The sequence below is a fragment of the Dermacentor andersoni genome, chromosome 4 (assembly GCF_023375885.2).
Source record: "Dermacentor andersoni chromosome 4, qqDerAnde1_hic_scaffold, whole genome shotgun sequence".
NCBI lineage: Eukaryota > Metazoa > Arthropoda > Arachnida > Ixodida > Ixodidae > Dermacentor > Dermacentor andersoni.
This window is the reverse complement of record NC_092817.1, coordinates 32,102,428-32,125,578: the sequence shown is the minus strand read 5'-3', so window position 1 is coordinate 32,125,578 and position 23,151 is coordinate 32,102,428. Positions and strand designations below refer to the sequence as shown.

General features: G+C 47.1%; 1 protein-coding gene across 1 annotated transcript in view; it reads right to left on the bottom strand.

The window, feature by feature from the left end:
* The window catches only part of LOC126536631 (uncharacterized), a 101,820-nt gene that overhangs the window by 73,018 nt on the left and 5,651 nt on the right, over window positions 1-23,151 (bottom strand). The window contains exons 2-9 of the mRNA XM_072287593.1: window positions 16,474-16,720; window positions 13,995-14,067; window positions 9,251-9,321; window positions 7,994-8,234; window positions 5,516-5,614; window positions 4,336-4,527; window positions 2,082-2,375; window positions 1,068-1,258 (exon numbers count right to left, since the gene is read on the bottom strand). Of these exons, the coding sequence (XP_072143694.1) occupies window positions 1,068-1,258; window positions 2,082-2,375; window positions 4,336-4,527; window positions 5,516-5,614; window positions 7,994-8,234; window positions 9,251-9,321; window positions 13,995-14,067; window positions 16,474-16,720 (1,408 nt within the window). The remainder of the gene's footprint in view (window positions 1-1,067; window positions 1,259-2,081; window positions 2,376-4,335; window positions 4,528-5,515; window positions 5,615-7,993; window positions 8,235-9,250; window positions 9,322-13,994; window positions 14,068-16,473; window positions 16,721-23,151) is intronic.

Below are 23,151 nucleotides of genomic sequence, written 5' to 3'. Positions count from 1 at the left end.
TCTCGCCCACCGCGAGAGCGACGCGGGATCGGACGTCGGAGGATCGCATGACCACTTTCAGAACACCACGCAACACTACAGATTGAACAGATGTAAATACCCTACACCGCACGCCAAACTAAACAAGAAACAGGCGGCTGTCTGGAGGAAATCGCAGACACACACATGTCCGAACCCGGCGATCTTTCACCTCTGCTACCCCGACAATTTATTCGTCCGACGATTGTAAAGCGTGCGGAGCCAGAGCGACGCTACAGCACATGCTGTGGGAATGCACCGGTAGCGAGCAGCAGGAATCACCGACGAACGGGGTAGACATGGCAGTTTCCAACCGAGGGGCGCGTTGGGAGGCGGCCCTACTCAGCCACGACCTCGCGGATCAACTGTGGGCCGTCCGGCACGCCGAGGAAGCCGCCCGAGTCCAAGGACTCGAGGCCGTCACATAGGCTGGGGCGCTTATGGCCCCACCCCGCCCAAATCGCCGGACATTTAGAATAAAGTTTTTACTCACTCCCCCGCTACGGAGTGGCTGATAATAAGATTGTGGTTTGGCGCATAAAACATCAGAATATAATTTTTTGACGCTCAGATTTTGGAGATTGGTTTTGGAGTTTCTTCATCTTCTTGTCAAATATTTCTTGCAATGCATTCCGACTCCTGCAACAGACATTGGACAAGAAAGCATTAATCCGATAGCATTACAGTGCGCTCACCGGCCTTCGTTGTTAGTGTCGACCAAAATAATGTGAGCCAATCACGGAGGCAAAAAGGCGTGGATGGGTCGATCCTAATATGAATACATCATGTGTTTTCGTAAAGGGTACAATGCTTTCTATGCGAGCGGATCTCTGAGACAATATAATAAAATGCGCGGGATGGCCTATCCTAATTACGTATCAAATTACAGCCTCTTATAGGACCTATGAGTGTCATTTTTTCATTACAAAGAAGGCGTTCTGTTTGGCTGAAACGGCTTTGTGAAGTACACTCAGTCTATTGTCAGTGATTGTTCACCGTATTCGGGACTTAATTAGTGGCTATGGGCGGAAGCGAACGTTGGTACTCACATTGACGTTGACTCCTTCCACTTCGAATGTCTTTATGCTAGGTTTCCCTGTCGGCACAAATTGATAGAACTCTTCACCATCTTTGTACCACCTGGTGTGCGCCGCTATCTTTCCAAAGTTGTGTGCGCAGTCTAGGCGAACCATTCCACCCGGCAGTCCAAATGGTGGCACGTGTACCTCCAAAGGTTTCACTGAAATGCAGCGTTTAAACGAGGCGTATTCAGATTTTACATGACAATAAATTTGCAAGAAACCGAGCCTATAGCTGATATAGCTATTGAACGACATATTTATAAGTACGGGCGAGAAATCATGCTAGGAGACTCTAATATAGCTATAGTATAAGTCGTCACACAACGTCCCCTTTTCCTTTCATACATTTCGCGTACTCGTGGGAGTGAGTGTTGACTGACCGATTCAAAAAGTTTGACGCTCGACATCAACACCTAAGGCTGTGCGAGACTCCGTAATTATGGGCTTAGGATTAGTTTGGCCAAAAACAGCATGGCGCTAAGCTAGTTGGTGATAATCACAATGCATCATGTTCAGCGTGGACGAAGAACTACGAAGACAGAGCGCTTCGTTGTAGTCTGTCTTGATCGTTTTGCTTTGTCCGTGCTGAATATGTACCATCGTGGTAATTATGACCACCTGACATTATTAAACATGCATCTAAGCCTAAGCTACGCCCACAAACGTTTTGCACTTGTCCCGCATCGGAATGCGGCCGCTGATCTCGGCACTCGTACCCCAGGATCTTTTGGTGAACAGCAGAGTGCCATATCCACCGAACTTGCGCGGCGGGTGCTAGGTACAACCAAAACTGTGCGCTTGTATACAACAACCACGTAACGCAGTTAAAGTACATCTTTCATCACTCGTTTACCTTCCCTTTCCACCTTTCGCTATGCAGAGTAGCAGGCGAGAGCGTACTAGCTCAGGCCGACCTCTGACTTTCCTACACGATATTTCTTACACCGTGCTTTCCTATAATACATTGACCTCTCTCTCTACCTGTGGGCTCGGCGAGCGTGGTGAACTCGTACTCCCTCTCGGTGGTTCCCGCGCTGTTACTGGCCGTCACCACGACGTTGTAGGAATTGGCCGGCGAGAGGCAGTGCATCTCGAGGGACGGCTTGTTCTGCGGCTGCTCTGCTTCCAGCACTGTCCACACCACTCCCTGCTGGTGCCGGTACTTGGCCGTGAACCTCTCGATGGGGCAGCCACCGTTGTGCCACGCGCGTGTCCTGATCATGGCCGACGCGAAGTATGGCAGCACTGCATATGCCACGTCCGGCGCCACGGGAGCTGCACGTGTGCGGTTTCAAAGAGTCGTGCATTTGTCGAGGGAAGCGCCGCATCTTGACGCGGTCGGAGAAGTCTAATTCGAAATGAGGACTGTAGAGATTACAGTCATTAATCGGTGGATGTCAGTTAGAAGTGCGTCATATCGGCAACTTTTCTCCCCCTTAATAGTCGAACAAATATTGTAATTGTACCGGCTTGAATGCTACTTAGAGCCTGTATCTACAAGAACGTATGTGTTACGTAAGCACCATATCGTCGATCCTCCATTTTCGTACGCCCATCGTCATCATGATCGGGGTCCGCTCGAACGCCGTCCTGTGAAGAAATATTCTTACGCAAGAGATGCTTTGTGAATAGGAACCCAGGTGTTATACAAGCGGCGCTGCTTCTGGAGCATCCCATCTTTTTTTTTTGGCTGTTCTTGGCACTGCCTCTGCGCTCCAGTTTAATTCTGTTTTCATAACAACGCTTCACTCGTCAAAATATTGTAGCCGTTCTACTACTGTGGCACAGCCTTTTAGGCATTTCGGGAGCCTAGCCTCATTGCTCTCCCCTTCCTCGTGCTTTCAGCCCAACAAGCGGGAGTAGACGCGGCGAGTACAGGGCGAGAAACGAATGTCTCGTTAATCCTGCACTCTAGTTTTTTTTTCCGTTAATGGAATAGCTGGTGCAACTATCTGTTATATTACATTCACATGTCTGGACTAGCTGTTTCAAGAAGGTGAACGTGATTATCCTGTGGCAGTGAAAGTAATGCTTGTTTTTTTTCGAGCAGCGCATTATAAGCGGCGGTGGGCATCAGAATATGTACGTTAATTAATTATTAATTGCTTTCTTGTCTGAGACTCACTAACACTCTTATTTAGTACTTTGTGAAACGTGCCGCAAAAGAAGAATTTAATTGGTTAGTGCTGAGTGCATGATGTAAGACTGCTAAAGCTATAGCAACGGTTTCGAGACGCCGTTCTTTGAAGCTTGCATAAAAATGACATTCATGTTTTAGTTAGTATTTTTCTTAAATGCTTCTGTCCGGCAGTGTGGGACAAATATATGTGGAACACTAATGTATGTTGTGGAATTTTTTGTCGATGGATATATAGATACTGAGCTGGAATGGGGTGAGGTACTGCTAGCCTCAGAGAGAGAGAGAGAGAGAGAGAGAGAGAGAGAGAGAGAGAGAGAGAAGTCGTAATGGAAAGGCAGGGAAGTCAAACAGGCTGAACCCGGTATGCCATCCTGCACTGAGGAAGGGGGAAAGGAGATTTCAAAAGGACAATGAAGATATATGTTTACACATTGCACTGTTACACACACAAGCGTTCATCGCTGAGTCAGTCACAGGCGGTCATAGGGGCTGGTGCACTTCAAGAAATGCAGCGGCGTCTTTGTGGCCTTGCACATAGCGGACAGACGAGGCCACGGGCCCAATATCTTCTCCTCTATGAAAGGCCTGACGTCTAAGTCCCCCAAAGCTGTCCGAAAGGTACTCCTCTCATCTTCGTATGTGGGGAAGTCACACAGGAGATGTTTGGTCAATTCCTTGACACCACATGTGCTGCAATTGGCCACTGTCCGCAATTCCACAAATTCCTACTACGTGTGCCTACCCTGAGCAGCTGACCGGGGTTGATTTAGCAATTGAAACGTGCACCCTAAAGTAATTTAGTTTAATTACGTGATACTTTGTAACGAATCATTTCTCCAGTGCTTACTACACACTTACTGATGTTCGCCGCCGCAAATAAGGCGCTGCCCTTCCCCCCCCCCCCCCCCCCCACCCCCTCCTTTAAAAAGAACGAAAAAAAAAAACGGGATTGTATTGATAGCACCGTCATCAAGACAGTTTCCTTTCTTTCCTCGTAGCAGTTGGCAACGAAAAGAGCTACGGGAAGGAGTTATGCTACGGTTACGGGGGCTAAAAATGCATCCGCATAAAGAAAGAAAGTGGGTGTTCTCTCACGGGCGCCCTTGGTCTTGACGATAATGGCGTCGCTGACGTTGCCGGTGCCGGCGTCGTTGTAGGCGCGGATGGCGAACCGGTAGGTGGAGCCACACTTCAGTTTGTCAATCGTGAGCGAGCGCCGGTTGCCCCGCACGTGCGTCTCGGCCCACTCGTTACAGCTTCCCGCTTTCATGTAGAGCACGTGTGAGCCTGCGCCGGTCACAGCCAATGCTTGAGTATGCAAATCGCTTGCGTACATTGCGTCAATTTCAGGGACTCTTTGCCAGCTTCCCTTGAACGTCTTACACTGCATGGTTTTTAGGCTAGTACTGCAACACCCAACCCTGTTTGCGTTTCGCCGTGGTACACTCCGTGTAGTTCACTCTCTGAAACTCCCCAAGTTTGTCAAGGCCTTTGAGTCCAAGTCCAGTTCAAGACCTTCGATTTCAAGTCAACGAACATAAAAACCAGAGATAGCAGGTCTACCTGAACCAGGGCGCTGTTTCGAAAGGTTGTTGAATACCGCTATGTTTGCTGTTTTGAGCCAATCAGCAAAAGATAAGGTGGCGGAATTCGTAAATGTTGAGAATAGCCCCCTGGGAGAACAAAACACATCGGCAGCTGCATCAACCAAAATGTAGAACTGGCTCAGTGCAATTTTGCATGACTGAACCTGCGCCACGAGCAGTGATAGAAAGGTTCAATGATAGGATTGAATTCAAACATTCTTGAAATACTTTTCAGAGCGAGAATCTCTATTTGCAGCTTGACGGAACCCAGAAACCAGATCCATGATAAGGATTGGTATCGTAGTACACAAGGTACCCTACTCCTTTATACATGGTATCTGGACCACATGTAGATTGGGCCAGGGGTTAAGAAAAAGGGCTGCCGTGATGAAAAGTGTCACAGAGCGTCTTCGAATGCAGGACACGAGCCATTCTTGTGGCCTTTCGAATAGCACGGTTGGTCGAAGATAAAAACTAAGATAGCCATTTCTTCCGCAAATTGAATGCCACGGGAAATTCCACTTTTTTTTTTGCCTATTGTAGGTGGTGGTACCGTTTATATAAAATATGTTTTACTAGCAACGGGAAAGACCTTGGGTGCCACATGCTACCAGTGCGAGCGAATTTCAAAGCATCAGTTCTGGAGATTTATATTTATATCGTAACTTTTAAGCAGCAGTGGTTTATACCTTCCACAGGGTTGAAATCGCCGGCAGGCCGTTTCCATTCCAACGACACCGATGTGGTCGACGTGCTGACAACTTTCAGCTCTGGAGGAGTCGGAGGGACTGCAAAAAATGAAACAAAAGCAACGAAACAAAGGCTTTTCATCAGACGTTGGTACATTCGCGTTTTATTACACATGTAAATGGAAGCATGTGGCAAAATAGAATTGTGAGAAAACCGCCTGCATTCTTGTATGAATATAAGTTACATTCCTAGCGATTGTTGCGGCGCATTTCGTATACCCTCATGTATCCTCATGTACTATGTACAGAAAATCTGTGATGAACGAATATGACGGCGTGATGGCAATCTGATTCATTGAGGCGAACCTGTTGTCACAACAACACCTGCGAGCAAACTTTGGTGGCCGGTTTGTGTTGTGTTCAACGCCCAAATGCACAAGTACGGGGCAGGGAGGTGGCCATAAGAGTTGTCGCTGCACCCTGGCTGATTTTGGATACAGTGAGCGCGTATTGCTTCATTTGCAGTCAGGGTACAGAGCACAACAGCTATCGCTGTAAGCACAATGCACCGCCACGAAGAGATGATTTCGCATACGTTGAACGCCTGTTACGCCATCTCGTGTCATGTCAGTAGCCCCACAACTGCTGTCGCTGTGACCTGTGCACCAACGTGAAAGACCGATTTCGGATACATTAAGTGCCCATATGACATTATTTCGTGTCGGCAAATAGCCTGCAACAGCTGTCGCTTATAACTAACGTATGTACAATCACGATGACCCGATTTCGGATACGTAAGAACCTGTTAATCCATTTCGTATCAAGGAATAGCCACTGTAACCTGTGACCCAACGTGAGACGCTAATTTCGATTAGATTGAGCTAAGTAAGAGTTAGATAATCAAAATATTGAACCACGTGTGGATGTTACTATAATTTAGGCTAAAAAAAGTGGTGATTATCTACAACTGCCGGAATGTGAATCTCTATAAAAGTTATAAAATTAAGTCATGAGCTTTACCGTCCCGAAGGAGCACAGTAGGTTATGCGTGATGCGGAAGTGGAGGGCTCCGGATAAAGTTTGACTACCTGGCGTACTTTAATTTGCACTCCAATCACGGCACACGGACGTTCTTGAATTCCGCACCACTAAAATAGTTACCCTGTCTAGAGCTTACAGTGGCGACGGGAAAAAAGTTGTCTCAAGTGAACGGTGACTGTAGCGGCAAAATTGTGATACGCGGTGCTCTAGGTAACAAGATGAAAGCAAGAGTAGTGTACTGAGCCGTTGCCACTCTTCACACTCGAAGGTAGACCAGGAAACAGTAGCTGTTTGGAAAGCATTAGGTTTCGTTTCCTTAACGGACCAGGCGTACGAGCGCGAGATGGAAAGATCGTGATGTAGCCTCATGGTCGTTCGTATCCTGGTGTATAGATAACTGCCGACCTCCCCCGCACTGCAAATATGGGAAGGGTCCACCAGTTTCGTCGTCTGACTATTCCCTGCATGGCATCGCCGCGTATCACGATTTCGCTCCTACGATTTCCATCACTTGTGCCCATGGAAAACATTCTTTGGCTCATTCTTGGCACTTTGAGGCATGTAGGTTCCTACTTCGGCTCAATTCTCTACAAAGAAGTAATGTGTGAACGACGCAGGAATCAAACCTCTGATGTCCAGCGCAGCAACCTGGTGCTCTAGCCATTGTGCCACTATCCCTGATCTCTCTCTGCCACGATTGCACATCTATGTTGTCACATCTATATTACGTTCGTTTTTTTTTCTTGCACACTTGAGTGAGAGGTTGTCTGTTATCCTTTCCGTGTATATTTCTTATACTGCTCCTTTGGAAATAAACTGTTAGTTGCGAGTACCGCCCGTGTTTGTCGTCTGTCTCTATCTCGTCTACGTCATTCTCGCGCAGTTTTTCGTTATGATGCCATCGCGTTCCACTCTTAAAGGCGAAGCTTAAGCGTCTTCCAAATTTTTACTGTTTCTTCTCCCGACTGCAGATGCTATCGGTGTTTAAGAATACGCTCCATGACACAGCCATAGGTACGTACGATTGTGTAGCACGTACTCCCTGATCCGTGTTTATCTCACTTATACCCTTGTCCACGACCCATGCAGAAGCCAAAAATTGTCATGTCGTAATCTCTCGTCGAACGGCCGGCGTAGGGATTGTGGCGTCGTTGCCATACGATCGTCTTCAACGCGTTCGTCGTCTTGCAGCTACCGTCCCACACACGTACGCTCGCGACCCGCACACACAACTAGTCAGTATACACAAACACGTTGGTCCATCTGATATCGCTTTGCGGAACCCCAACCTATGCTGGATAGCCAGGTACCTTCAAAATGCTTCCCATAACAGCGATTCCCACAGCGCACAGGATCGGCACAATTCCCTTCCCCTCTAACCGTCCCTGTCACTATACATCTAGACGGGGAATGGAAATGCGTATGTTCGACACTTACCACTGCTAAGCGTCTCAAAGGTAACCTCATCGGACAGGGGTCCAGCACCGTGGCCATTGAACGCCTGAACGATGACGCCGTAGCGTGTGGACGGCAACAGTGCCATCAACAAGCATTCCTCGCTCTCTTGGTCCCCAGCGTCGATTAAATTGTACAGGAATGGACCGGGCGATGCTGCCACAGGCCGGTAGCCTATGTAGTAGCCTAGGATGGTGCCGAAACGTAGATCCTTGCTCGGAGGCTGCGACGATGAAGCGTTACGGTTGCTGCGAAGCTCCGTATTCACAAACGGGTTTCAACCGGAAAACTCAACTCCGTTCGACCGAATGCAGGGCAGCGCTGCCCTTCACCTAAACCGGTCGCTGCTCTTTAGTAATGCTCTTTGGTGATTTTCGGGACGAGGAGTTGATTGGGAAAAACTCCTTCGCTCAAGTACATTATGAACTTATGAACCTCCGCGGAGTCTCATAAAAGCAGTGATCACTTGGGTGGAATGGCGAGGCTGCTGTCACCTATTTGGAGTGAAAAAATACGTTGACATGGTCATTGCAAAGTTGAAACAGTCGATTTGTTGGGCCGTACTTTGATAGTCGGATTCATGGAAACGCGAGCTGGTCAGGCCGAGGGAGCATCGGAGTGGTCTGAGTCAGCCTTACTGTGAAGGTGGCATTCCCTCGCTTGACCTGCATTACGGGTTGCATGTAAACGCAGTCCGATACTGGCTTATGCCGATTCCTGATCCGAACCGCGAGAATTGAGTCTACGAAACCGGTGCTAAGGGTGGAGTGCCAAATCGGCAAACCATTCTAGAATACGGGGTTTAGTTTGGAGTTGCCTATACAAGACTTACGATCTTGGGCATCTTTCTTCTCAGAAATTTGGCTCATCGTGTTACCGTAGGTGTTCTACAATTTCCGGGTTTGACTAAGTGTTCGATTATTTTGCAAGCTCGTTGGGTTGCAGATATTTGTCCTCTGTAAAGCACACCTCGCCTAGACCTATATCATCACCAGCTTCCAAAATGTGTTCGCTTGTTTTGAATAAAGTAATATTACGCTTGCGTTGTAACAAGTGATACCGTTTATATATAGGGGCCTGACGGCGCCCACAGCGCCATGGTTGTTAGTTGAGAGAACTGTACTTCTTGTGACTATGGAAGAAATGCAGAGCTTGTGGCACTGTAAGCCATTCATCGCTTGACGGCCCGAGTTATTACTAACAAAATTTATAGCTGAACCAGTTATATTGTGTTCTCACCTTCCACGTCACCTTCGCCGACTGCGCGTCTAACGCTTGTGCAGAAACATCCATTGGTCGACCGCCGGGTGCTATGAAGACAAATAAAGAAAATGTAGCCTCTTAAAATATGTGATACAGTAAAAAAAAAAAACAGTTACCATTATGTGCATATACAAAACGATGCTACAACATGAATAGGAGTGGGTGTCTATAATTTGACTGCTTGTCTTCGGCTCTCGGATGGGAATGACAGTGGGAAAGGCGCGGCTCATTGCGGCACGTTGTGCTCGGTTCTGTCATTTGAGGCTCATGCGCAAGGTCAGCTTTGCGACTCGTTATTGGAGACCACGAGTTAGTTTTACTCAGATTGTTAGAAAACCTACGCAAGTCGCACGTTCGAGCTCCCAAGTGCACTTGCAACTCAAAGTGTACCAAGGCTCCCTAGGCAGCAAGCAAATCTCTTACTCCCGCTGCTGGTTTCAACAGCGTTCGGCAGCCTTGTTTCCTAATGGGCGCTAATTAAAAAATATGGCCGGAAACTATCCACGATGATTTTCAACGAACGAACGAACGAACGAACGAACGAACGAACGAACGAACGAACGAACGAACGAACGAACGAACGAACGAACGAACGAACGAACGAACGAACGAACGAACGAACGAACGAATGAACGAACGAACGGACGAACGAACGAACGAACGAACGAACGAACGAACGAACGAACGAACGAACGAGCGAGCGAACGAACGAACGAACGAACGAACGATCGAACGAACGAACGAACGAACGAACGAACGAACGAAAGAGCGAGCGAGCGAGCGAGCGAGCGAACGAACGAACGAACGAACGAACGAACGAACGAACGAACGGACGGACGGACGGACGGACGGACGGACGGACGGACGGACGGACGGACGGACGGACGGCTTCGTCAGAATTAGAACGAGATTTAAGAGGAAGCTTTAGGTCGGGTGCTTCTATCTAAATACATGTAAAAGGAGAATTCGTTTTCTCGGCAACCACTGCACCAAGTTTGACGAGGTTTGTTGCATTTAAAAGAAAAACTTAAAATCTAGTGACTGTTAGTTTCGAATTCCCGATTTAGCTTGTCAATTGTTTATTAAAAATTGGCAAAAATTGTAAATTTTCAGAAAACGACACTATCAAGTTTACAACTCCGTAACTCAGCAAGAAAATATTATAACACAATTCTGTGAATTGTATCTGATAGCACATCTAAAGCGGACAAATTTGGCATCTTACTCATGAATCTCAAAAAATGTTTTGATATGTAATTACAACTTTTGCAGAACCCTCGTAAACAATGTAACAATTTCACGTAAGATGTAAAATGACATATCAAATTTGTCTGCTTTGAATGATCTAATGGATGCCGTTTACAGAACCGCGATATCTGTTCTTGATGCAGAGCTACTAGTTTGTAAACTTCGTGCTTCTATTCTTTTCAAACTTCAGAATTTTTGAAAAGCTTTTTAACAAAATTCAAGCCCTCAATTAATATCCAGTTTCCAACAGTCACTAGAATTAAACTTTCTCTCTCAACTGCAACAAATTTCATTAAAATTGGTCCAGGGGTAATCTCAGAAAAACGTATTTTGCGTTTTTACATGTATTTGAATAGGCCGCGTCGGAGTTGGGCCCGAGCTAAAGCTTCCTCTTAAGAAAGCCACTGTCCACTTGGCTGTCTGTTCAGCCTTCTAATGCGAGTACTGGAGTCTTGTGGCATGATTTTTATGACTTGTGGAATCACGGCGTTTAGGCGCCGTTGTGCACCTGCGCAGTCAATAGCCGTTAAATTATACCTCTAAACTGCAGGAAGAGGGCAAGAAAGGTTCGTTATAAAAGTTTTTTAAAAAGAAAACGGGTAACTCTGCACCTTAGTAATTTGTCCCTACCAGTGCCCTATCTTGTTAGCTCCCGAAATTTGGCCACGCATATACCTTCTCCGGAAGTGATCGCCTTGACAGGGTCGCTGGCGTTGCTGCTACCCAGGGCGCTCTCGGCGAAAACCCTGAAGTCGTACGTCGTGAATGGTTTGAGGTCACTTACGACGGCCCTTGGCACCTTCCCTGGTGCGGTGAGGTTGACCGTATCGAAGTTCCAATTTGCTGCGCATCCACATTTTAGTGAGGGAGGTAAACATGGATGGGTAGGACGTGGCTTACTTACCAGTCATTACAAGGCTGAAATTGCAGTCTCTGACAATTGCCTCCTGAACCTTAAGCGTCTTTTAAGTGGGGGTACCCTGAGTGTGCAGTGCTGGTATTTTCTATAATACCGCGATAACTCAGCAGGTACATTGCTTCCACTTGAGCAGCAAGGGGGGTGAATAAGAAAATGAAAGTCTATCTCGTGAAGAAATTATTTCGATATTTCTCCGAGAAAGAAATGGAAAACCCAAGTACGAGTTTAATCCCTTGATCACGACACATTTTTTTTCTTCATCTAGGAAGCGTTATATTCGGCTATATCAAAAAAGGAAAAAAAAACAAGAGAAATGTTAATGTAATCGCATATGCAACGTCAATTCCCGCATTCCAAAACTGACTGTTTGACAGGCACAAGAAAAACAAACTTTGTTTGCCTTGTAATTAATATAGTCACTTATTATTCTTGTCTTGTATAACAGAAAGAAAGTAGCGGGGACAATTTTACCTAAGACTGTCTACAATAATTCACTGAGAACAGAACTAACACACAAGCAAACACAAAAAGAGAATAACTAGGTAGCATTTAGGGGCATGTAGTCTAGGTTTTCTAGAATTTGAGAACGCATGCACGCACGCATGCACGCACGCGCATATATATCGATAAGAGAGTAATAGAGAGGCCGGTAACATACATTCATGCTCCTTGTGCTGGACTGTGTAGCTTGTGATGACGTCATTGCCCTCCTCAGGTGCATCCCATATCAACGTCACACTCCTGCTAGTTGTATCCACAACTTGCAGGCGTCGAGGGGATCCCAGTGGCACTGAACGGGCGCATTTGTGATTACCATTTCGAACAAACTTTGTGGCTCAACCGGATTTGCGATATGTACTACACGGTTATGCAAGAAGGAGGATTCAGTATCACCCATGATGCCATCTGCAGCACAGATATATAATTAAAAGCAAGGCGGTGACGTTCTTAGGTCGAAGTAGTAGCTTCGCTTCAATAACGCTGCTCGGCGATTTAGTGAAATGAAGTTTATTCGAAGTGGTATGAAAGCGTGTACACTTTAGCAGGAGGGAGAATGCAAAAGAATGACGGGGTCTATCATTCTACAATGAGCCATAACATTTGATAGTCAAGAGAAAAACCACTTCACATGACCATAGCCTGATGTAGGGGTGCGGGGGGGGGGGGGGGGTAGGGGGCTCGGTATTCTGTAAGTGTCCACGTAGTGGACATGATGTGAATGTAAATGCGGGCACACGCCTGAAATTCCGAGTTTTAACTTTTACAGCGAAGTTGTGTATGATTGATCCGGAATTTCTTCGTCTCCGTTGACGGAAAAGTCTACAGAAAACCATTCCACGAATTGAATCGAAAAGTGCCTATCCAAAGTGAAATTACGCATGCAAGACACAGTCGAATACTCGTTTGAATAAAGAAGAGCACAAAACAAGTGTTATGACCACATGGTAGATGCTAAGGCGCGTTCGAACAATGCGAAGCACGTGGGGTTTACAGCATGGTTTTCCCTGTAGATATTACGATTGCATAAGCTGCAGTTGCCGGGAAGTGGAAACTGTAGCATATGAAGCAGGAAGTGACGTCACTACACTTTTATATCTAAAAGAAGAATTCGCCTAGCAATTGATTTGTGTTGTGATTGCGCGATGGGAAAGGCCACGCATAGTTAAAACGCTTGAAGAGCAGCGTGAAAACTATGAGCGGCGACGGGAACAGCAACGTCAACATGAACAATGGCGTCGTGCTCAGGCTAGGTATACGCAGCAGTCTCTGCTCATAGCAAGGCATGCACAGTTAGGACGCCTTTTAGACTGCACCTTTCAGTTAAGTACAGTGCATTTAATTGTCTTGCTTTCAATTATTTTACGTAGCTCAGCGCTAGGTACATTGGTCTTCGCTAGCCAACCACCTGCCTCCTTTTATTTAATAACCCCCGTTGTGGGCATAGTGACTGTTTGGCGTGGCACTGTTTGGCGTTGCGCTATTTGGCGTTGCGTTGTTTGGCGTTGCATTGCGCGTTCGAATCAGGGGCCTCGGCGGCCGCATTTTTGTGGAGGCAAAAGAAAAAAAAAAGAACGTCCCTGTATCGTGCATTGGGGGCGCGTTAAAGAACCCCTGATGGTCAAAATTAACCCGGAATCTCCCACTACGGCGCGCCTCATGATCAGATCCTGGTTGTGGAAAGTAAAACGCGAGAATTTAATTAATTAAGCATGGTAATAACTGTAAACTTTAGTGTTCCTTAAGACTATATATAAAGGAAAGGAATGGCAAGGAGGTCAACCGAACAAGCGCCCGTTTTCCTACCCTCCCTTCACAGTGATAAGGAAGATAAGGGGATTACAAGAAAAGAGGGAGAGTGCACTAGGTTTGTTGACTACCTGGGGTGCACATCTCACGATCAATGAGGCTAGTCGACTAAGGATATGCAGCAATGTAAAAGCTGCTGACAGAGTTGCGGCACCAGGTCTACCTACGCAGATTGCTGTGTACAGAGGTGTTGAAAAGCAAAGGCGCATTTGCTGGGAACGATCGACAGTATAATTTTTCACTTACCCGCCACCAGAAGATATCTGGCATCTGCAACCATGCTGACCGACGTCGCGTTGAAGGATACTACGCATTGGTACTGTCCAGATGCAGAGGGACCTACGTTTTCTAATGTTACTGATGAATTGCCATTTTTCGTGACCTGAAAAATTGATATTGGTTGGCATCGCGCAATACCGAATAAAATTAATTTGATTAATTATGTCAAAAAAATGGGAACTACGACAATAAAGTTCGGTGCAATGGTTCAACAACGCAAAGCTTTGGCAGCTACACTGAAACACGTGTTTGTGACCCTTTGGGATGCTACTCTGATCCCTCATGGCGTGGAGTTCCAGCGATAACCGTTGTTTCATATATATTACAGTTGGGTTGAAATATATATGACTTCGGTTGGGAGGTGCCAGCTAATAATGCGTTGCAATGGCTCACTAACCTCCTGCAGTCGATCTGCTGGATCCCTGCAGCGTGACATGTGCCTTTCCTAGACTGCTGCCAGTAATTAAATGTAAAGATTAAATTGTAATTAAATTGTAAAAATGTAAAGATAAGAGAATAAATGTAAGATTAAATGAATGTAGAACCCGTCGCACAAGGCAAAATTTTCACGACTTGTTCGAAAGCTCACATAATCGCGTTGCCTCTAGAGGCGATTCTCCCGATAGGGATACCCACTGTGGTTGCTTAGTAGTTATGCTGTTGAGCTACTAGCACGAAGTACGGAGAGATAAAATCTGGGCGGCTGCATTTCGATGGAGGCGAAATGCGAGAACACCCGTGTACTTAGATTTAGGTGCATGTTGAAGAGCCCCAGGTGGTCCAAACTGTTCTGGAGGAGTCCTCCACTGCGGCGTATCTCATAATCAGACTGTGGTTTTACCACGTAAAACTCCATAATGTTTATTTTTTTGGACATAACGTTGTGACACAGGGCACGTCAACGCTCCCTACAAGATTTGAACCATTTCATGAGCAAGCTGCGATGGAAAGTGTTAAATACTAGACCACAGGTAGTCCAGCGAGCACGAAGAACGCCAATGGGGACATTTTCAACTTAGAAAAAAACTGTAAAGTGGTGCGGGCGAATAAAGGCAGACCCTCGACCCACCATTTCTGGTGCTGTGAACTAGCGAATGAGTCAATGGGAATCTTTTGTACGTTTCGCAAGTTTGAAGGAACGTCTGTAATAACACAACAGTTTATGTATAATTATAATATATGTTGAGCCGCTCCTTCCAACTCTGCCGAACTGGCTCAGTGGCTATGTCATTTTGTTGCTGAACACGAGGTTGTGACTTTTATTCCCGGCTACGGCGGTCGCATTCCAGTGGGCGGGAATTAACGCTCCTATACGGCACCTAGGAGGGGGGGGGGACGTTTAAGAACGTCGCAACATCTAAAAACGAAGCCGGTTGTCTACAAAGCTAGAACAGTTCTCGCCCTCGATAAGTGACGCTTTCTGCACGCGGGGTTCAGATAACTTAACGATGTTATTTTATAGCGCAGCTTTACGCGTCCCTTCCTGCGGCGAGCGTCGGCATTGTTCCTCGTAACCGAGCAAACAAACACAGCGAAGGACGAAAGCGAGAGCGCAGCGCAGCGGTCGATAAAAGACGGTGATAGAGAAGAGAGCGCGAGGAGGAAATCGCAGGAGGATGCAGCGGAACCATAGGGTGGAAAGCGGAAGAGGAGGGTATGGCGAAAGCGCGAGAAGAAAAGCGTACAGCCGTGCAAGACGGGCTTTGTGGCGATGATGGTTATGAGATATCGCCAGACATCTCACAACATAACAGACATCTCAGTGTTCCTCTTTTTTTCCTCCCCCTCTTCCCATGGCTATATAATCAGCCACCTTTGACTTCAATAAACAGTTGCAAGTAGCGCCTTGTCCTGTCTTTGTTCCTTCCTAGGGTGCCGTCACTGTTGGCGCTTCATCTATTGAAAGAATGTCGCCAGAGGTCCGCGCGTCGTCTGTATAGAAACAAAGCGCTACATGAGCCGAAGTTTGTCTGCGGCAGCTGCTGTGAATCGCACCCACGCGTCACACATGCGCTGCCTCTCGCGATCTCCCAATTAGCGAGGCAGTCTCATCACACTTCGCTCCGTTCGCAACGTGCCGCACGAGACAGATTGTTCGCGCCAGCCAATATGTCGCGAAATGTAAACACGTATAGAGCTGCGCTCATAATCGTAATCGTCGGTGAAGTTTTCCTCCTCCTCTTACCTATTCTGCCTTTCGCGCCTTACCGCTGGCTTCGTTCAAATTTTTTCCCGCCTGTTCACGTCATTAACCTTTTTAATTCCTTCATTATCAGCTCGTATGTTGCAACGCCACCTTCTTCGCCGAGATTGGCCGTTCGGCGTGAAAGGTGATACGAAAGAACATAATCAAATAAACTGAATCGTCGCATTACCCGGCCCCACTTCTGTGATCCGGAGTCAAGCGTAGTCGTTCGGAAAGTAGCGTGCTAGATCCGGTACTTACGTTAATGGTTATGCCTTGGACGGGGAACAACTTTCCGGGTGGCACGGAGCTGGGTGAGAAGCGGTAGAATTCCTCGTTGTCCTTATACCACCTAACATCATAGAGATTGTGTCCTTCGAGGTCAAAGAGGCAGTCCAACGTCACTGTCTCACCAACTGTGACACTGGTCGGAACTCTCAGTTCGACGTTTTTCAGCGCTGGTGCCAGCACAAGTGAACCTGTTTGAATTGACAACGTGGTCAAGTTACTATGAGCATGAGTTAACGAGAGAAAATGCCGACATGGCTTTATCGGCCGCATTAGTGCCTATATAGTGTTGCCGTTGGCTGTCGTTTGTGCCCGCAGCGGTGGTTGAGTAACCAGGGCGTTCTGCTCATGAGCACGAAATCGCGGGCTCGATCCCTTGCCGCAGTGACTTTGTTATGACGTAGGCGTGAGGCGAAAAAATGAATAAGTAAGGACGCTCGTGCAGCGGGCATTGGGTGCACGTTAAGAAACCCCTGGTAGTGAAAATTAGTGCAGAACCAACTATGGAGCCTCCCACAGACTCTGTTCTGCCTTAGGAGGTTAAAATCAATCAATCAATCAATCAATCAATCAATCAATCAATCAATCAATCAATCAATCAATCAATCAATCAACTGCCACTTGCGTTAAAAGCTCTTCAACAGAATGACCCCAATCCGTCTTTGAAAATTAAACATCCTATTGCGTACACTTCGGTTATACACGCATTTTATATTATTAAGAAAGATACAGTGGTTGATTCCTTGCAACATTTGTGTCGCAGGGGCCGTCTCAACTGCAATAGTGTGCTGACAACTTTTGTTGTTGAGCTTATCAAGGCCCTTTCACGTTGAATATTTCGATTGAACTACCAGGGAAAATGGTCCTGTCCTTTAGGCAGCGGCAGTTTCAGTTAGATCTTCACGAACCAACTTAAACGTTTCAACAGCGGTAGTTTTCCAGTTGGCTTTCAGAATTTACCTTCGTCTACGGTGCAGGGAAATAAGAGGTACTGCTCTTTTGTCCAGTATGCTGCAAACTATCGCATTTCCCTGCGACATATAAACATAAGGGAACAGAAAACACATATGTTATACTGTAATGCACTAATGAAACGGGCCGTAACAATCATTTATTTAAATACTATATACCTTCAAATACGTGTGCCAAATTTTCCGAAAGTTGATACCTGTTCAAGTTATTTATTGCCTTCTGTTCTATCGATTTTTGTGTAGCAACCAGGGAAGCGTGACTTCATGCTCCGAGTTATATTCTTTGATGAGACCGTAAATCTTTCACCGTATTATTGTAACGATTCTTTTCATTTCCATACAAGAGAAATCACCGGTTTTTGGGCGTCATTGTAGACCGGGACCTCACTTGGAGCCCTCATGTTGTCCACTTAAGGAAGAAGCTCACATCTATTATTCACGTCTTCAAGTTCATCGCCAGCAAAACATCGCAATCGAATGACGACAGCATGATGACGATAGAATGACGAACAAGGAATGACGTCGATGTACCGGCTGAGGTGGTATGACGACGACGAGATGACGACGATGGGATGACGTTACTGAAATGATGAAGTTGGTGAAATGGCACAGTGATGACGATGGAAAGATGAGAATTGTATGACGACGACCGTGTGGCGACGATAGCTCACGACGATGACATGACGGGAGTCGGGTGTCAAGTTACAGTGACGATGAGGTAATGACCGCCTCTGCATCACGACGATGGTATGACAACGAATTCTTGACGACGCCTTTATGACAACGATAGCATGACAACGGTATAAGGACAATGGGATCACAAGGAGTGTATGATGACATTTAAATTAAATTAAATTATGGGGTTTTACGTGCCAAAACCACTTTCTGATTATGAAGCACGCCGTAGTGGAGGACTCCGGAAATTTCGACCACCTGGGGTTCTTTAACGTGCACCTAAATCTAAGTACACGGGTGTTTTTCGCATTTCGCCCCCATCGAAATGCGGCCGCCGTGGCCGGGATTCGATCCCGCGACCTCGTGCTCAGCAGCCCAACACAATAGCCACTGAGCAACCATGGCGGGTGAATGTATGATGACAATGGCGTAACAATGACTGTATCATAAAACCTGTGAGAAGACAATGGCTTGACGACGATGGCCTGGCGAGAGTAGAATGACGAAGCTGGTGTGACCACGACGGCATGACGACGACGGTCTGACAACGAATGCGTGATAGCAACTGTCTGACGATGACGGCTTGACAAGGGCGTCATGAGCATTAATAAATGACGACAGTATAATTACAGCTGAATACAGCCAGCTTTGTTTTCTACATTGTTATTATTAACGGAGGGTTCCGTTGCAGTCTTTGACTTTGGGACACTCGGGTGTATATTGTATCTTACCAACTTATTGTATTTAAAGAATAATGAACTGAAACTGAAACTGAATGACGAAGAACAATTGACGTCGACGGAACGACAATGGCGGCATGACGACAATGGGATGACGTCACTGAAGTGACAACAGCAATAAAACAGCAGCGTGGCGACGATGACATGACGACCACCGTGTGACGACGATGGCGCAATGACCAAGGCATGACGAGAGTGGGATGACAAAGCTGGAATGACGACGACGCAATGATCACGAAGGGGTCACTACCATGAGCACATACGTAGGGCGACAAGCTATTAGACAACTTGGACTACTGGGTTGGAGTAGAAGTCGTGACGACGACCGCATGACGAAAGTCAGATCGCGAAGTTGGAATGACGACGCTTGGGCGATCACTGCGGCACCACAATGGCGGTGTTACAAGGAATGCATGACTTCTGTATGACAACGATGGCCTGACGACGACGGCATGACGACAGTAGGCCGAGAAAGTCGGAATGACGACGATGCAACGACCAAAACGACATCACGATCGCGAGCCCAAATTTAGTCGCCCCAGTTATTAGACAACTTAGGCCACTGGGTCGGTGTGGAAGGCGTGGCAACGATGACATCTCGGCAGTAAGATCATGAAGCTGGAATGACGACGATAGAATAACCACGACGGCACTACGACTAGGAACACATACTTAGTGGCCCAAGCAAGCAGACAATTGGGGCCATTGGGTCGGCGTAAGAGGACATATATGGTTACGCGATATTTCCGCGCACTGAAGCTCGCATTCTCTCTCTCTCTCTTTATATATATATATATATATATATATATATATATATATATATATATATACATATATATGCGCTATAACTGATTGAAGAGACAAGGCCGTGTGTGATACGTACATGCAAAAATTGACAAGAGCAAGGCCTCCATCGGCGACCGAATGCGGGTGGCACGCCTGTCTTGCGCTGGATTTTTGCGAAAGGGCGTGCTCGTGGCCGAACGACACGGCGAACAATCTCAGCGTGTACCTCGAAACTCCACTGATTCTAAATCTGTTCGGGAGCTTGTTCAGCGAGGCAACGTGAGATAGATACACACGCAGGAAGTCACGTGTCACCCGGGGTCATCGTTAATCACGCGCCGCCACGAAGTCGGCTTTCGTTGGCGTGAAACTCGAGTGGATCAACTTTTCCGTCACTTGAGACTTATTTTGAGACCCGCGCGCCGCATGGGTTTATCAGCGTCCATGTTTCTTGGGACGCGTAGACGCAGATGTAGCCGACGAAAAATGAAACAAAAGAAATGTTCAGAACGCGCAGTACCAAGGACGTTCCTTGGTTTCATCAGGTCAACTTCATTTGTAGAAGGAGAGGAAAGAGAGCGTGCGCTTAAATCCTAGTCGCTCACCGGCGTGAGTAGCTCGAGTGGCTGAGCCACGCTGAGACAGTTTTTCTTTCTTTACAGAGAGAGATAGATAGATAGACGAGATGGGGCAAAGGCAGGGAGGTTAATCGGATAAGATTCTGGTTTGCTTCCCTGGCCTGGGGGAAGGGTAAGGGGAAATGAAAGACGGAAGAACAGCGGAGAGAAAAAGCAAACAAAAAAGAACACAGGGCATTTCCTGATCGTCCATATTTCGTAGAGCTTGGTTTCGTTAAACTGATGTTAGACTGTATTTACCCGAGAGAAAAAAGAAATGAAAGAATTACAAGATCGACATCTTTACGGCAGGGCCTGCCACAACTTAGGAATTGGTATTGACTACAGCTAATTTCCTGAACAGGAATCAGCTATTATTTACAGCTCATGACTTCGACATGCATCTCTAACTCACTTGTTCAGGAAAAAGAGAAATATAAATGGGTGGGAAAGGCAGGGAGGTTAACCGGAGAAGATTCTGGCTTGCTATCCTGCATTAGGGCAAAGGCAACGGGAAATGAAAGGCGGAAAGAATAGCGGAGAAAAAAAGCAAAGGCACAAAAAATAGAGGGGGTTGGCAACGTCCGTGAGAACTAGAGTCTCTCTAATAGGTAACTCCAACGTAAAAATTTCAAAAGCGCCTTGACGGTTCTGTGGCGTGACGACTGTATAGGTAGGCGTTCCAGGATTGTCTGCTCCGAAAGTGGCCTGTCTTCAAGACGCGCCAACGCAGTCGCGAGTGACTGCATGTGTGCGCTGTAACGGGGACAATGACAAAGAACGTGTTCGATAGTTTCCTCGTCGCAGCAGTGGTCACACGCAGCCCTATCCTCCCATCCGATGCGGAATGCAAACGACTTCGTAAATGCGATGCCAAACCACAGTCGGCAAAATACTGCTGTCTCGGGTCAGGTTAATCCAGGTGGAGGATCAAGTTGCAGACAGGGGTCCAGTCTATGTAGGCGTGTGTGCTGGAAACTAGGTGTGTTCCACAATGATTGTAAGGCATCATATGCAAGCATTCTAAGTTTCGATGCTGCATCCATCCTTGACAGCAGGATTGGTTCTTGCGCGCTGTCTTGTTGATCAGATCGAGCAGCTTCATCAAAAAAGCCTTGCCTGGATGAGGACAAAAAAACAAAAACCACATATATAATGAACACTGCGCAGCGACAGCTTCCGACTACCGAGCAAAGGCACCGCGCAGGGTTCAGTCATATCGACATTGCTCTTCAACGTTGCCATGATCAAACTACCCTGTCCCCTCGACGACATACCAGACTTACGACAAGCTTTTTATGCAGATCATATCATGTTATGGACAAGGGCCTCAAACACCGGAACGCAAGAAACACGCCTACAGGAAGCAGTAGATACCATCGAGAGCTACTTGCAAAAAACCGGCATCCGCTGTGCTCCCGAGAATTCGGACTACCACGTCCTCTTGTCAAGAACGAGAGTCAGACCACCCGGCTACGATGAACCCGATCCCAGCGTTATCCTCAATAGAACGCCCATCCCAAAAATGAAAAACCTACGAGTTCCAGTGCTACACATCCACAAAGACGGGTCCGGGGCGGCCACCCTCCTGCGACTACAGCGAAAGCTATCACAGCTCACGCATCTCGTTAGGAGAGTTGGAAGCCATAGGAGCGCACTTAAAGAAAAAAGACTCTACGCGTGATGCAAGCACTCCTCATTAGTCGTATAACATACGGAACGCCCTACCTCGTGCTGAAGTATGCAGAGGTAGAAAAACTTAGCATTCAAGTACGCAAAGTCATCAGAATCACCCTGGGCCTACCACCTACGGCTTCGACTACGAGACTTCTCAAGATGGGCGACCTGGCAAGAACTAGCTGAAGCTCATAAAACCAGTCAATTAGGGCGATTGAAGCACACGCTCACCGGAAGATCAGTGCTGCCACGGCTGAGTTGAGGTGAAACCTTAATAGCCACCACGGACCGAAAAGAAAGAATCCCTCCAAACATCCGCGAATCCCTTTGCATAGCACCAAATCCACGCAACATGAACTCCACATACCACAAGGAAAGAAGACAAGTCTGATGCCCTAAGGCGAAGACACAGGCAATATCAGTCAAATACCCGCAAAGAAACCCTTACGGCCAGAGCGTCGTAGATTCTCAGGGCAGAGAGCTCCCGTCTGCCACAGTCCGCGCACAAAACCTTGACAGAAGCACTAAAGCTGTTGAAACACCGAAGCACTCCGATCACCTACACCTGCGTGACATGAGTTCCTGGGCACAAGGGGTTAGAGGGGAACGAAGCGGCACCCGCCGCGGCACGAGGTCACACCTGCCGGGCCAACCCTTCCTACTCTTGACGTGCCTGGTCTGCGTCAGCGGGGGCAGAGAGACTGGACCCATCACCTACTCAGCGATCCTTCAACATCACAGGCTGGAACGCAGGGTGTACCCACCCCCTCACCCAAAGCTCAACCAAGAAAAAAGTGCCGCACTCAGAAGACTAGAAGGTGACACACCCACGGAATACTTATGCACAGGCTCTACCTAACACTGCAGGGATACCATTGCACAATGTGAGGCGCACCGGACACCTTGGCGCACCTGATCCTCGAGCGTCTATGGCACCTAAACACAGACGCATCACCTTCAACGAAAGACTGTAACGCCAGACAAAAAAGCAAAAGATCTCATCGAAACGTGAGAGGCCAAGCTCGTCTCCGAGAACCTGGAACAATTAAGACGCCTCGTCGCCAAGGCCAAGGAGGCAGTGAAGGCCAGATGGTTCCGGTATTGAGGAGACCTCCCACCTAGAGTAGAACCGGGGCTTACCCCCGGATACTGTTTCGAAAATAAGCGTTTATTCATACTCCTCCT